This window comes from Periplaneta americana, chromosome 12 (assembly GCF_040183065.1).
Source record: "Periplaneta americana isolate PAMFEO1 chromosome 12, P.americana_PAMFEO1_priV1, whole genome shotgun sequence".
NCBI classification, from domain to species: Eukaryota; Metazoa; Arthropoda; class Insecta; order Blattodea; family Blattidae; genus Periplaneta; species Periplaneta americana.
This window is the reverse complement of record NC_091128.1, coordinates 12765588-12782727: the sequence shown is the minus strand read 5'-3', so window position 1 is coordinate 12782727 and position 17140 is coordinate 12765588. Positions and strand designations below refer to the sequence as shown.

The 17140-nt window shown below is 34.0% G+C and overlaps 1 protein-coding gene across 1 annotated transcript in view; it reads right to left on the bottom strand.

Annotated features, from left to right (window-relative positions):
- LOC138710180 (beta-1,3-galactosyltransferase 1-like) overlaps nt 1–15900 on the bottom strand; it is a 272585-nt gene extending 256685 nt beyond the window's left edge. Inside the window, exon 1 of the mRNA XM_069840814.1 lies at nt 15733–15900. Within this exon, the coding sequence (XP_069696915.1) occupies nt 15733–15817 (85 nt within the window). The 5' untranslated portion in view covers nt 15818–15900. The remainder of the gene's footprint in view (nt 1–15732) is intronic.
- Nucleotides 15901–17140: the final 1240 nt, after the last annotated feature.

Below are 17140 nucleotides of genomic sequence, written 5' to 3'. Positions count from 1 at the left end.
TATGAGTTTTCAATTTAGAGATCCTTCTCCTTACGTCCCCAGGCATGATAGAAAACTGACCCGTATTTTCCACAGAAGCTGAGTGTGGTACTATTGTCCTCTTCCCAAAAAGAGTGGCATAATAGGAATTTAATTTTTCTGCTTTTTCGCTGTCCTGTAAGATAAATTGATTGCGGTCATTTTTTAGGGGGAGGCTCGAATAGTTTTCCTTGCGTCGTCTCTTCACATATTTATAAAATTCCCCCCACCCGTTTTGTTCACCTTTGAAAAGTTTATTTAGGTAATTTTCCTGCGCTATCTTTTTCGCATTAAGCAGTTCTTTTGATAGTTGTGTGAATTTTGTTTGTTTTGCAAGGCTTTCCTTGAACTGTCTGTAGGATGTTAGGGTATGTACAAGACTGAGCCTGGTTGGTTACCGAGTTGGTCGCTCGTAACCTAGTTGGTCGATGGGCAGAAAGTCGGGATGTACAAGACGGAGCCTGGCTGGTTACCGTGTTGGTCGCTCTTAAGCTAGCTGCAGGCTGGGCAGAAAGTCTGAACGATCAGAACGAAGCTTGTTTGCGCCTGCCAGTCAATGTGGCTGAACTTAATCTCCTTTTTCAAAATTGTCTTTAAAAAATAATAATTTGTAAAAGTGCCAGGATGGATTGTTTTGGTCTTCAGGTTCTCCTAAACGTACCTTAGATGTTTGGCTATTTTCAGTATTAAAATAACTACGTAAATAATTCCACTTTTCTGGAAAGCATCATAATAAAATCCTTTCATCAGGTCCCATATAGTTCATTCTGATAGACACAGAGCATTGATAAAATAATATGTAAGCTTATTAATTGCCAAAAGGTGAATACCGGTAATTGTATTGTTTCTAAAATCGTCACTTTCTGTAAAATATCAATTATTCATTTACAATGTTACTTATTTTTGGTATGCATTTCACACAACCTCATTCTAGTACCGAGATGAAGAAAGTATGGGGCTCTACCTTCATACCCCCAAATGCCTTTATGGCATGTGAAGTGGCTAGCTTTACCTTTATTAGTAGGCATTTCAACTCTTACTTCATCTCACACTTTCACAATAAGATATGGGATTTGTTGGTCGGATTGAGCCTGATTCCAAAATTAATTGTAAACATTGATTATCCTACCGAAAAAATTGTTTTCAGAATTGAAGTCTTTAAAATATAGGCTACATCAAATTTATATCAATGCATTATTAAATTTTATAAGTTACCTAAAAATCAGACATATTTCAGATCATATACTCACAAAAACAAAATCAGAGGTATGGATACAATACATTTGTTGAAACTGAAGTGTTTAAAGAGCACTGCTTTCAACCATAGTACTAATATCTGTCCTAGATTTATAACAAATTATTAAAGAAATGCGCAAAACTATTTACCTTCAATAGTTTGAAATTTAAAAATGTATGTAAGCAATTTGTTATTAGTAATGATTCATTTTTAGATATTATATTGTAATTTATGCTTGTACATATTATGTATTGAATCCTCCCTTGAGCACGAGAACACTCTCTTGTAGGGAAGTGCTAGAAATTTTTAAATTTACTATTTCTCTATATTGTATTTTTATGGCAATAATAATAATAATAATAATAATAATAATAATAATAATAATAATAATATTATTATTATTATTATTATTATTATTATTATTATTTGAAATTATCTTTCACAATTCCTTATGCGCGTAGAAATTGAGAGCAGGAGGTGTTTAGGACGTGGGAAAGATCTACAAACTCGCAGGACGCATGCGCAGTAAAAGCATTTACTGTAGGTCGCTGGTAGCTGGAAAAATGAGGTGTTTCATGCTACCAGCTACCAACGGGCTAACAGACTTCGTAGCAGTCGATCGACCAGGTCTCTTCTTGCACGTCTCCATTGCTTAACGTTCGGGCATTCCTTCCGACTAGGTAACCATTCAGGCTACCAACTACAAACCAGGGTTCGTCTCTTTTTTTTTTAGTTGGTTATTTAACGACGCTATATCAACTTCTAGGTTATTTAGCGTCGATGAGATTGGTGATAGCGAGATGGTATTTGGCGAGATGAGGCCGAGGATTCGCCATAGATTACCTGGCATTAGCGTAACTTCAGACCGGCAGGCAAGCGCCTTAACCGACTGAGCCACGCCGGTAGCTGGCTCCATCTTGCACGTACCCTAAAGTAAATACTATAATCAACTTCAGTAGAAAGACGAAACTTTGCTTATGCAGCGAGATTTTCACAAAAGAAAAGTGGCTCTCCAAACGTTAAAAAAAAAAAAACAAAAAACAAATACTGTACATTAAATTAACAGTTACATTTCTCGGAATTATTGTTTTTTTTTAGAGGCATGTTTCGGATTATACAGACAGGTGAGTGGGAGAAACTACATTGTCTCTGTTGTAGAAACGATATGTTTTATGCAGTGTCAGACAATAGAATATTCCAGTGATACAGTAGAATAACTATTGAAGAATAATAGACAGAGGAAAAGTCACATGGCCCACAAAATTCGTAACAAAAAATGTGACTGTACTTGCATATAATGTGTTCCAGTGTTTAATTTCGGGTAAATAAGAGAGCGACTTCATTAATGCAACAAATCAAAGGCATCTCTTAAAAACATGAATGCGTGAACAATATGAAAGTGTTGGTAATAGTGGTGACTTTACTGTGTTTCATTGCGGACATTCTACAAATATGCTAGCTTCTAGAGCCACAACTGTATTGGCCAATATTTTGTTGATTAATTATTCTACAATGAAACAAGATAGTATTGCCAGTGCTTCAGGAACAAGAAGAAAATTGCAGACTTTCACATAAAAAGAGGTAACAGTGTGTTTTAAATGACATCTCACGAATAACTTTACTGCTTCTACTTCTTTAGAGAACTGCGCATTCCTGTCAGTTTTCTGCCTTACCTGTCGTTCTTCTGTACTGACAGTAGGAAGTCTTAGCAGTACGTAGGAATAATAGTAATAATAATAATAATAGTAGTAGTAGTAGTGAGTAGTAATAGTAGTAGATAAAATAATAATTATGTTGATTACTGTCTTGTTAATGTAATTTACTATTAACTAGAGTAAATAACGTCAAGCACTACAATTAATTATACCCAAGAGAAATGGCATGCTGAGCATGGCCTGTGTGTATGACGTAACGATTCTGCTATGCAGGCCCAATAATCGAGATGGCCCTCATCCATCCCAAGTCCACAGAGCGATCTCCAGGATAGGCGAAAAGAGGAAAAAAATACCAGCACATACAGGGAAAAGTCTGCTTTCACTCATAAGTACGTGGATAACTACTTAAAATTTGGTTCGCACAATCTCCTGACACTGACCAATTGCCACGATCTCAATGAAGCTGAAGGTATCGCATCTTTTTCGAGATCTCGACACAAAACACTCCGATTCAGTTAAAGCCCATCGAGTTCTTCAAGCATAAACGAAATTCACTACAAATGGAAAAGAAAATTATTTCCCAACTGTCAATCACTGGTACTCTATGTCTTAAGATTAAGTACGTCATACTTAATTATGAATACTTGTGTTAGTTAAATTTATGAACTTTAAAACAAATGGAAAGTTATTTATGAGGAGATTTATTAAGACCGGCCATCGTCTTATAGAAAAAGAATTTACCGAGCCGGGGTCTCTGAATTGTTGAGAACCTCTGTTGTAAACAATCTAAGGAAACTTTGAAAACTTTTGGTGCAAAGAGAATAAAAAATTATAGAAGGATACGGAAATATTAAGTCGTAACAATGAATTGAAGAAAGAGACTTATAAGGATTGGACAATGTACTTCATTATGTAACAAATGATGAATTGTTTGATATTCTTCATACAATACATTCGTCAGTAGGCCATGGAAGAAGAAACAGAATGGCATCAGAAGTGAAGAAAAAGTATCGCAACATCATGATTTACTTAGGTCTTTGTGTGCACTGCCAGAAGAAGTCAAGTAATTTAAAAAAGGACAGTAACCAAACCTATTCCGCATTCAGCTTTTAATCCCCGTGCGCAGGTCGATCTGGTCGATACAATGGCATTCAATTTATAGTGGTTTAAAAAGATCATTTGATTAAATTTGTTGTTTTAAAATCTCTAAAAAGTAAACGTGCAGAAGTAGCTATCAACCTGATTGATACTTACACAACTTTTGGAGCTCCTGTAATCTTGCACTCCGACAACGGATGAGAGTCCGTACTAACTGAAGTAAACGCTATGCGGAATGAAATAAAAATCGTCCACGGTAAACCAGAGTTAGGGTTCGGTGGAGAGGGCGAACCGGGACATTGAAGAAATGTTTTGTATACCTACGGACGGAGCAAAATCAGATCCCAGATTGCCCTATGGGACAGCAGTTCAGTTTAAGAAAAATCGTGCTCTCCATTCAGGTACAAATTTTTCATATTTTATTTTTAGGTAAATTTCCAGTAACAATTAGTTTGTGTCTAAATGGGTTTTACAAAGTGTGTTTTTCGTGTAAAGCCATTTTTTGTCATATTTATAGGAATTAGTCGATCGCCGTAAGAAGTAATGTTTTGATGTTCAACTAGAGTGTGGTTATTATCGGCTGGAATTCTTGATAACAAAATTACTAATGTACAGCTCTCATAAGACTTTCTATGGGCTGTGGACTGGTGACCTGACTTAAGGTTCTAGTCTTATTCCTGTCCGGCTGAACTACAAACGCACTGTACATAGAAAAGAGGATATTGAGATTTTGTTTAGTAATCCTACGCGAGGCTGAGCAACATCAGTCAGAAAACGAAGATGAAGGTCTAAATGAAACACGGAATGTCATAACATATAAACTATGCGATGAAATTTTTTAATGTTTGCCATTTTAATTTCATTACAAAAGATGCAAAATTATTTTGTATTACATTCAAGTTTCGCTATACTGATTTTAGTTCTGGATTGTTTCAGGCTCTCTGAATACTGCATACATCTCACTTTATTTTCACAGTACTCTCAATGATGACAAAGTGTAGAAAATCAATCAGGAACGTTAAAATTCTAGACAATGTTCGCAGAAAGAAACAGTTAAATGTTGAGAATATCATCAAGCAAATTTCCACCAGTTGGGAAAGGAACGACTGCATGTGTTCCCATACAAAATGTGAACCGTGCTTAAGGTTCTTCCTGAAATGTACTAGCAGTGATGAAATGTAAAAATAACTTTTAATTTACAATACAGTATAGCCTATAACAACTATGTCCGGGCCTAATTATTTTATAACAGGATTATCAGAGGTGTCGCTGCAAAACTAAATGTAGAATCAATAAGTGTGAGTGTCGTGTGCTCAACATATTATGCAGTTCGAAGTGTCATGGAATTTTGTGTTGTGAAAACAAGTATTACGCTCCCAAGTTAAATCTGGGTCCGGAAACAATGTGAATCACCGTTCCCTCTCCCTGAGGTCTTTGTAACCTTGAGTAAATACTAAGCTGATAAAGAGGTGTTTACTGTTCGTGCCAGCGAGCGGCATGAGAGAGTGGTGTGTATAGGAAGTGCTGAAAGTGTTGTACCCGTATAAATACTGTGAAAGTGCACCGTATTTCACACACACGCACGCACGCGCACACACACTACCGCACTCATTGCATTATTTCTTGTAACATGCCCTCACTCGCAGACGAAACAGTATGTTGTGTACTAACAACTAGTGCTATTAGAGCTACTAGCGCTCATCTCTTGCATTAACGGGACGCAAATCTTGGGGGCGTAATAAGAGTTACAATATAGGCCTACTGTTTATCATACTCGTAAAAGCAAGCGTAAAGGAAGATTGTCTTGTGAAAACAAATGTTAAAATATTCTGTTTAACATAAAAGGAAATAAATAGTATATTTTGAGTTGATGTGCTTATTTTCTATATTTATCAACATTGCCCAATTACAATTGACCATTGACGTCATTGTTCCGGCAATGTGTGATAATGTTTTAATTTCATCTGAAGCATACATGAATGCCCTGAGCTCTTTGGTTAGTTACTTAAATTGGCGAAACTAACAGAAAGTTCATCAGTTCTATTTAGTAAGAAGGCAAGTGACGAACGTGTGAGTATTGATTCCATTGGTATTCGCCACACCAAACACTCCTTAGTAACAGGCGACAAGCTTATGAGTTGATATAATTTAATGAAATCTTCCGCGAGCAAATGATGTTTTTACGGAGAGGGGAAATTTGGGATTTTTTTTGTAGGCCAAGTACAAAATGAACTTATGTTTTTAAACTATATTCTATATTTTAGCCCCGGGGAAAGTGTAATAAATTAAAAATGTATTATTAAACCATTAAATCTCACTCGAGTTGCACTGTTTCATCTAAAACGCAATAAAATCGACGTGCAGCGCGATGCGTTATATCGTGAAGGATAACAAACTTTAAATTTCCGCTGGGTTCACAAGTCGATGTCAGATGTCAAACGAAATGTGGTGCAATATTTTATTAACATCATTCACTGTTGTGTGAGATTATTGTTGTAGTCCGAAAATCGATTTTTGTTCAGCTAAAATGGAAAATTTTCACACTGTGGCGCATGATATCCCATAAAACAGTTTCTATGCAAAATTTAATTTTCAGTTCGATTTCATGTAGACAATTTTCGAAAGATAACACACTTATTGAATGTTTAAACATTTCAGCTTTGAGATTCGCTTTCCTATTCCTCAACAAAACGCCGAACAGTTGCCGGATCAGAGTACCGCGACTGAAAATGATTAGTTTCAGTTAATTGTGCATGTTTGCGTAAGAAAACAAAAATCAGAATCAGCACAATAATAACACTTAATGAAATACTTAAATTCTCTTGTTGAGTCTGTGTTAGTATCTTTATTGTACGGTATTTCTTGTTAAAACTGGAAAATTATTTTCAAAATTAAACTTAAAAAATACCTTTATGATACTTACTTACTGGCTTTTAAGAAACCCGGAGGTTCATTGCCACTCTCACATAAGCCCGCCATAGGTCCCTATCCTGAGCAAGATCAATCCAGTCTCCATCATCATATCAAACCTCCCTCAAATCCATTTTAATATTATCTTCCCATCTACGTCTCGGCCTCCCTAAAAGTCTTTTTCCTCCGGCCTCCCAATTAACATTCTATATGCATTTCTGGATTCGCCCATACGTGCTACATGCCCTGCCCATCTCAAACGTCTGGATTTAATGTTCCTAATTATGTCAGGTGAAGAATACAATGCGTGCAGTTCTGTGTTGTGTAACTTTCTCCATTCTCCTGTAACTTCATCCCTCTTAGCCCAAATATTTTCCTAAGCACCTTATTCTCAAACACCCTTAACCTATGTTCCTCTCTCAAAGTGAGAGTCCAAGTTTCACAACCATACAGAACAACCGGTAATATAACTGTTTTATAAATTCTAACTTTCAGATTTTTTGACAGCAGACTGGACGATAAAAGTTTCCCAACCGAATAATAACAGGCATTTCCCATATATATTCTGTGTTTAATTTCCTCCCGAGTATCATTTATATTTGTTACTGTTGCTCCCAGGTATTTGAATTTTTCCACGTCTTCAAGGGATAAATTTCCAATGTTTATATTTCTGTTTCGTACAATATTCTCGTCACGAGGGGTACACGCTAAAAATTAAAAGACTAAAAATTTGTGTTTTATTCCAAAGAATATACCTGGATTCATAAATTCCATGAGAGGAAGCCATGTAAGTCTTAATGCCAAGGAATAACCAGAACAAATTATTACAGAGAGCGCACAGTCGCGTGCACCGCGGCACAGAAAGTAATTCGCTACTTTTGGACATTTTCGCACGTTTCCACAAAAAAACAGGTGCCTTTACAGAAAACAAAATAGAATTTAATGGTTGAAGTTAGTTGAGAGTCCTTGTGAGTTGCTATACTAACAATCTTCGGTAAAAATTGAAAATTATTTTTAAAATGTATATTTACAGTCGTTATAAAATAATAATTCTACATAGAAAGGCGCCAATGAGAGATGCTAGAATCAACATATCTTCTATGACAACCCGTCGGAGGATCAAAGAGTTAGGGTTTTCATGTCGCACTCCAACCAAGAAACCATTCCTGAAACCATACATGGTGAAGAAACGTCTCTCTTGGGCAAAGCAGCATCAATGTTGGACTGTGGATGATTGGAAAAAAGTGAGTTGTTTGTCATTCACATGATTTCTTTGTTAGTCACAATTTTACTTTGTGCAAATGTGTTTTATGTACTGTTACTTTATTTTTTCAGGTGTGTTTTTCAGATCAATCTATCATACAGATACTTTCTGACAAATCTCTGTTTGTTAGAAGGTGTAAATGTGAAAAGTACAATAATGACTGGATTGTGAAGACTGTTAAACATGCTCTCAGCATCATGGTGTGGTCTGTGATTAGTGGTCATGGAACTGGTCACCTGTATTTTGTTCAATGAATGATGAGACAATATCAATACATAAAGGTTATGAAGGAACGGCTTCTTGCGTAAGTTCGTGAATGGTTTCCAGACGATTATTTTGGGTTCATGCACGACTCTGCTCCCTGTCACAAGGCAAATAAGGTGACAAAATTCCTGTCTGACAACAAAATTAGGATTCTGGATTGGCCTGCTAACTCTCCGGACCTTAATCAGATTGAAAATATTTGGGAGCTAATGAAGAGGAAATTTCATTCAGAAATTATTTTAAATAAACTATCTTTAATAGAAAAACTGATCAATGTGTGCCATCACAGCCAAGAAATTAAAAACAATTGTATCCAATGCATTTCTATTATGCCAAATAGAGTTAAAGCTGTAATTGCTGAAAAGGGATGTGTGATAAAATATTAGTTTTCTTGTTTATTTCATTCCATATTCATTATTACACAATGAAATATGTAATAATATTGTTTATAAAACACTATTTAGAGTAATAAAGCTTTTCCAGTTGAGAAAATCCGAATTGCTTGTGTTGTATGTGGATTTGAAGATGAAATTCCTACTTTTACCAAGTGTCCCTAATAATTTGATCACCCACTGTATATATATGTATATATATATATATATATATATATATATATCACATAAGTTATATAACAAAAGTGATCTGGATTATTTATACATCCTCGATGCGACATGGTAAATACATTCTTACTGAACTAAAAATTCTCAAGATTCTACTCTACTACTTATAAAGCTTCAAACTGATTTCGTTTCGTTTCCAGATGAAACATAGACTAATGAAATGTGAGAGGAACTAGACGAGTTGAGTTGAGTTGAGTCTCTCATCAAGGAGTGGCTGACATTTCTATCTACCACAATAAATATAATGCCAAGGCTGCACGTTTGAATTCATTTGGTTTTCATATCCTAACATACTAAACCACATATGTTAAAATATTACAGTTCGTTTAAACAATTACGCTATAAATTGTCGTAATACATTATAAGAAAATTAAAATAAGAAAAAATGGTACTGATAGGAACTTTCTGGCTTTGAATTTGATTTAAGCATGCTGAAATACTCTAAAAACATTAAACTTTGGAGGCAGTAAGACTAGTGTTATTAATTATTTTGATTTTAATAATAGTCCTTCAGTCGTAATAAACGTATAAGTTATTTCAGTAACACAAGTACAGTACAATGCTGCTTTGTACAATCTTGCTAACAATAATTGTATTACATTTGTTTATTACGTTCCACATCATAAGACGTTTCTAATCGAACATATGAGAAAGTAATAGATCTCATGGAAAAGTCGTTAATTTAATATTCTCCAATAAGTAGCGTAAAGTACGACTGAAGTATGTTAATTTTACAAAACCAAAAATAACCTAGATATCTCAAAAGATCAAAACTTGCATTAGCATAGATAACAACGAAGCTGAATTTGTAAGTCAAAGTTGCACGTAATATTTCTTGTTCCCCCTGAATTACGTATAAACCATATACAACTGTAACTGATGAGTAAATAGTAGATAAAAACTACTGGTGAAATATCATTTATTATTTTATATTATATTCTTTTTTGTGTATAAAAATTATAATTTCATGTCAATGCTTACTTTATAATACCACAAAAGTGTTCATTATTTATTTAAGACTAGAGCTTTGACGTATCAGAACATAAACTTAACTTCCTATAAAATCAATAAGCGATTATTAATAAAATTAAAAAATCATGAATCTGTCATGGTTGCAACAGAAATTAGAGCAATTTAAAAGAATCGCTACACTGAAAAAGACTTTATATAGTTACAGGATACATTGCTAACAGAACTGATTTATTTTACTGTAATTAGCTTAATTTTTATGAATGGCTCTATGTGGTAAAATTTTCAGAAATATGCTAGTGAAACTTTTAATGGTAATTTTTAAGTGTCAAATTAAACAACATTCGAAGATAGCCTACAGTATTTTTATTTTTACACGAATTTTCTGGAAAACAATATATCTCCCATTAAATAATCAGTGGTCACATTGTAAACTACCTATTTTCGTATGCACAGACCTATCTTACAAGGGATGCACTTGACTCGAACGCTTACAACAGCACAAAAATATGCTTTAATATAAGTCACTAGTTGCCTCATAAATGGTGCCTTCTTGGTGTCATTTGTGATATTCAGACCTGTCTTCGAACAGTTGACTAAACAACAACAACATTACAAAAACAGTGGTATGAGTCATTTTCATGCAAAACTGCGCATCTTACCACGAGAGACATTTGAATGATCCCTATTCAGTCTAGCAAGGGAACGGTCAACACTGGAAGGTTGCGTAGTATCTTCAAATTTTGCACACTGATAGGTCTTATTAGTACAAGATTTTGTGCCACAAAAATTTTCGAAAGTAATATGCAAGCTATTAAAACTATGTTCCGAATATCGCTCTGGATGTATGTGAATCTAATGGAGTTAAATAGGTGTATCATTACAAAGAACATATGGACTGATTTCATGGAATTAAATAAACTCACAGTACAATAAATTGGTAAGGTATGTTTAATTGCCTCACAAATTGAACGTAAAACAGTATATTTTACAATAAGTGCACAAATACATTATAAAGCCCACCGACACAGGTTCGTCTTTCTTTCTTTTTGTGAATTGTTCTTGCTGTGATAAAAGCACAAATTTTTATTGCACCACACACAGCAAATAAAACTGTTGTTGCAGTATCCTACATAGTACCATTTTAATCCGTAATATGTTTAATGGACTCACTTTTTATGTTCGAAAGCAGTGATTTAAAGTATTGTCCATAAGAACATCCGCTAGGAGGAATTAGGTTGTTAGTAATAATCAATTATAACTTCACGATTCTATGTGCTATATTTGTAATGTTATTTCTCTTGCAAAATAAATATAACAATTGTATAAATAAAATAAATACTTTCTTTAAAAAATATAATATAATTTTCACTTCATGTATCTACATACCTCAAAATTATTTTAATACTGTAGAACGTAGATGTTCTATTCACTTACTAATTTGGAAAATTGATAACTTTCTTTTATTTTAGGAATTGTGCATCGATTTAACCCTCTTCTTTTGAAACGCAAAAAGAAATAACTAACAAGTAAGCAGTATTTCCAATAGTAACTTGACGTTTTCTTTAATTGATTAATATAATTTAATTCAAGTTACTAATTGCTCATGAGTATTTACAACACGTATACATAAAACATTTTGGGACCGGTGCCCACCCAGCATCGTGATGCACTTGGGGAGCTACGATAGGTAGCGAAATTCGGTTGCGAATACCAGCTATAACGGCTGGGGGGATCATCGTGCTAACCACACGATACCTCCATTCTGGTTGGATGATCGTCCACCTCTGCTTCGGCATGTGGGCGTGAGGCCAGCAGCCGGCTGGTCGGTCTAGGCCCTTCACGGGCTGTAGCACCACGGATTATTATTATTATACATAAAACATTTAACATATTACAATCTACAGTTTTCATTGCACATTTCTTGCATGGTTCCAAAAGAAAACCAAAAAATTCCTAAAAAGTCTACCATTTTCTTCAAATCCTCAAAATTTCCCTCTTCTTTATAGAAGTTTCCTAGTTTGAGGAAATTTCCTCAAATCTGCCATCACTGCGGGCATATTTAGAATACTACAAAAGCAAATTAGAGCGTTCAATCTACGTGAATGCAGATCAGAAATGAAAGTGCATGTAGATCGTTGTGATGAATAAATGGATAAACCACGTGGGGTGAAGTGCTCAGAGTACTGTAAAGTATAATAAATTCAAACGTGCAAGAAAAGAGAGTGTATGCTATTTGGCATCGCGTAGTTAATGTGTGATTACTTCAAATAAATAAGAGCCCATTTTAAAATGTTATCGATGGTATACATTTTGCATCTTACAACCGGTGTACAATATCGGTCCAATTCAACCACTGAATATAATTGAATTATATCTTCGAGAACGTAACATGAAGAATTAAGTATTCATTTTCAGATATTTTACTTCGCTCCTTTGGTGATTTTATTATAGATTATACAAAGAAAGAGGATTTGTTTTCATTAATATGGGAATTATTATTTCTTAGTATATTCTATTTTTTTCGAAATAAATAAAATAATTAAGTTACCTTTGTTTTAATAAACGTTTAACATTGTGCATGTGTTTTACTGTTTACGAGAATAATCTTCATGTTACGTTCATACTGCCATAGAAATCGCAATATTATTTGTTAAGAGGAAGCAATCCTATGTCAAGAAAACGAATAATAAAGTTGGACCTTGATGCCATTATTGTCTTTTCTTGGATTTTGGATAAGTTTCTTCCAGTCGAATATTTTTTTATTGTTGAAAGAATTTTTTTCCCCTTATCAAAACTGACGAAGATATTTTGCAAGCACTCAGTGCACCTGTAGTAGGCTACAGTGATCAACAGTAATCCTTAAATCAGCGAATGAAAGAAGGGTGATTGTTCTAAATCAAAAATACAATATAAATGTATTAAAAATGAATGTTAGTGTTTTGTACGCTCCCTATATATATTTGACTCTTTTTATAAAACGGTCACTCCTCTGCTAGCAAGCTCTAATTCACGTGCAAGTGGTGACGGACCTGTTCAGAACACCAGTTATTGAAAAGTGTGCCAGAGAGATAGGTTAGGTATATTAAATTTAAGATTGCTTTATATTATTATTATTATTATTATTATTATTATTATTATTATTATTATTATTATTGTGCAATTACAAGGTGTAGCCTAACCTATAACAGGCCTATAGTGTATATATTTATTAGCAGGAATAGTATTAGAAATTCAAATTTGCACGAATATACATGGAAGTGAAGGAAACGAAAACATGCCGTTGTATTACAGGCTTAATATAAACTATATTTGATTAAGAGAAAAGCAACAATATAAAGTATTGCTGTATTTTAGCGTCGTCTGCTATACATGAGTTATTTTCGCAGATTTACAAGTGAGATAGTTCAAACAGGGAATGAAATCAGGATAGACAATATAGATGGAAACAACAGATTATTTTATAATTAATTATATTTTAATCATATAAGTTAAATAAGTAAGCTTTTATATAATTTTATCACGACATTGTTAGTAGCAAAAAAGCAAAGTAGTAGTAAAAAAGCAAATATTTACACACTGCCTAATATATTTCTGGTTTGTTTAACATCTTTATATTTGAAATTTCAATAATTAATGAGGTTTTTTATACGAATCCATAATCGTTTAAAAAAAATATGGTCTTCATTCTTGACTAATGAATATGTAAATACATTTCGTATAGAACAGTTGCTAGTAGTTACACGAGGTAAGTGTTTAAATTATTACAAGTGTAGGTGGAAGAGTAAGAGATGTAATAGAAATTGTGGCACAAAACGAAATTCTCTATGATAATGCTATAATGAGAGAAACTTGGACATTAACTTCGTTACCGCTGCAAATTCAAGAAAATCACCTGGCATTATAGTGGTTTGCACTTTAAATATCAATTACTTAATGAAAAATATCAGGTTGTGTGAATTTTTTTAACAATCCGTGCTATTTGCACACTTATAACAAGGTATCGACGGGAATAGGTGCGCATGTGAACAGTGTGGTTTCCGAGAAAGTGTCTTCGCCGAAAGTCATTCTTTGTTGAAATAGATCTTGGTATTATTATTACTATATTGTTGGTCACATGACGTCTCAATATTGAATTTGACATAAAACAAAAATTCTGGATGAGCGCACAACTGTGGATTGGTGCAATTTTCTGCGCGAAGAATATAAATCTTGACTAGAGGAATTTCCGGATGAAATAAGAAGCATTGACGTAAATGGCCAAACAAAGTATATGGTAGAAACAGACAAAAGTAAGTTCTTTTACTGAAACAATCGCGTGAATTGCCTAACAGAAGAAGGGAAACTTTGGAAAAAATAATTGCCGATCTGATTTTGCCAGGGAGCCACATAATGAATGGGCGTCATATGCAAAAACAGACCAAATTACAAATGGAACTTATACGCATTCTGTCATCATTCATGAACATTAGTTTGTGGATCCCGAAAATGCGACAGTTCACACAATGATGAAAATCTATGAATGCGTGTAAAACGTAAACTACTACGACAGTTCCGAAGAGTAGAGCAGTTTTTGAATCGTATTCACACGAATTTGTTCCGCAAGGTTTCGAGGACAATACATATTTTCAGCTGTTCTTCTCATGATTGCACATAATTACAGCATTTGATTCCCATAAGTTAAATTATTTTAGAATTAATGAGCTACAAAAGATTTACAAAGGTAATTTTAAATTATCGACCGAAGAGAAAAGGATGCATGGCAGACCTCAAAAGAGATGGACAGAAAACAAGACTGTAACAGGCCACATGGCCTAATACTTATCAGGATGATTATGCTGATTATGATTATTTTAGAATTAATACTAAAACACGAAATAAATAAGCAAATGTGTATTTGCGTTTGCAATACTTTCATAGCCGCACAATCATTATGAAGATCGCAACAAAACAAGAAATATAAGTATTAGTCATTGCGTAAATATTTGTGTTTATACGATATTCGCCGTGACAAAACTACTAAAACATTAATTACTTAATATGATTATCATAATTAATTAATAAAACAAATTCTGCAATCCTATATTGTCTATCGTGATTTCATTCGCTGTTTTAACAATGAGTAGTTGGCTGCATGAAAATAACTTGTCTATTGTTTCCGACACTAAAATATAGGATTAGGTGATCCTATACCCGACATAATTACTTAATTTTTTATTTCCGATTCAGATTACGATTATACTAAAATTATTTAAACTAATTTCTTTATTGACTATACGAACTCGTCACAGTGAAATTAGAATGGTTTCCAACACTGAACTATACGTGAATAATCGTTAGTCTTCGATTGCAAGAATAGAATTATTTAATTTAAAATATAAAATAAAATTTCTTAAGAGACTTCATGAAGTATTTACTTTAGCATAATTTTATTGTGTTTAAACATAATATTTGCAGATTATCATTATTATTTCCTTCGTTATCGCTATTAATAATATTATCGTTATCTTATCATATTCGCTACTCAAATCAGAAAGGCTGTACTAGTACTTTACAAGTGACTTCATACACTTTTCATCAGCCAGAATATTATCATTTACAGTATCTCGCTGCTGGTCGGAGATGTGAAGGGGGGGAACGTACAGCACATCACTAAAAGTATAAACTTCATGAATTGAATACAAGTGAATTTCTTACCGTATTTGATTGCTGATGGATTTCTCTTAATGCCTCCCCTGCACCGCAAACAGAACAGATTCCTGATGGAATACATGGACTGCATTAAACCACACACGTCGGCGTCATGCTTGCCACACGCACATCGCGTCCGACCCGTTCAGACGACAGATTAGCACTGAATGTGATTGTTGGCCGCCTCGCCTCGTAGGTGGCGCATTGGTCTTATCAGGCGCATATTCCGCGCAGATCTGATCGTTCAGCTGTTTCGACTTTCGAGCGCTCTGTCAGTTATGTATGAGATATCCTATGAAGCAAAGACACATGCTTTCGAATTGATAGCATGAAAGCAAGTTGTCTCTATTTATCAGTGGCGTATTCTGCAATAATGACATGGGTTATCGCTGGCATAAAAAACCAGATAGTCCCAAAAAACTATCACGTAAATATATCATTCTTAAATCTTGATTAAACAAGTCATCTATAAAACAACCAATACAATACATATCAATTCATTTGTTTTGTCGATACATGAACTTTACCCGTCTTTCCTTGCCAGTGATTTTTGAGAGAATTCCAAGAGAATACAACACTTCAAGTTCATTTTTGAAACGCATAAGGTCAAAATATAAGCTTTAAGGTTCTTGAAGTTCAGAAAATAAATTAACAGGATGGTTTGCATCATAACTATAAAATTCTTACATTTTAAAAAATGCACAAACTTCAAATGTTTCTGAGATTCAAATATTAACTTAGTTTGTGAGCCATAACGGTGTCCTAATTTCACCAAATATACGTCTTGAATACAAAACACAAATATCTTCATCATTACAGTTTCTCCCTTTAGACCTTGGCTCTTTTCCCTCTTTCAGATTATCAGCCATTACATTAAAATATTTTTGTATGGATTCTTATTTTTGTCCTTTTCTTAACTTTGCAGTTGATGATTCGGAGTAGGCCTTCCACTCTTTACATTTACAAGTTCGTCTTAATACTTAAGCTGGGAAAAGCGATTATCCAGTAACTCTTTCACTTTGTACGATTTAGACATTGAATTTTATCTAAGAAGAATCTAACTCCACACAGTATTAAACAAAAATATTAGAATACATTGTCCGATTGCCATTATAATAAACATTAACTGCTGTATACAGAAACAAAACTGCGCACGCTTCAACACTTCACAGCAATAACACGTGACCCGTGGTTTCTGCTTGGTTTGAGGATGGTTCTCGTTGCAACCTGTATGGAGTAATGGATTACATGGATATTATGTTTATACGCACATTCACACACTATGTCAGATATCTTTGTTACATTATTGTTCATTCTCCATTGCGCACTTTTGCTTAAAATTTTAAAAATAAATTTCACATAATTATTTCATTTTTCTATGTAATGTTAACGTCCACAATCGTTCCGTACGTTA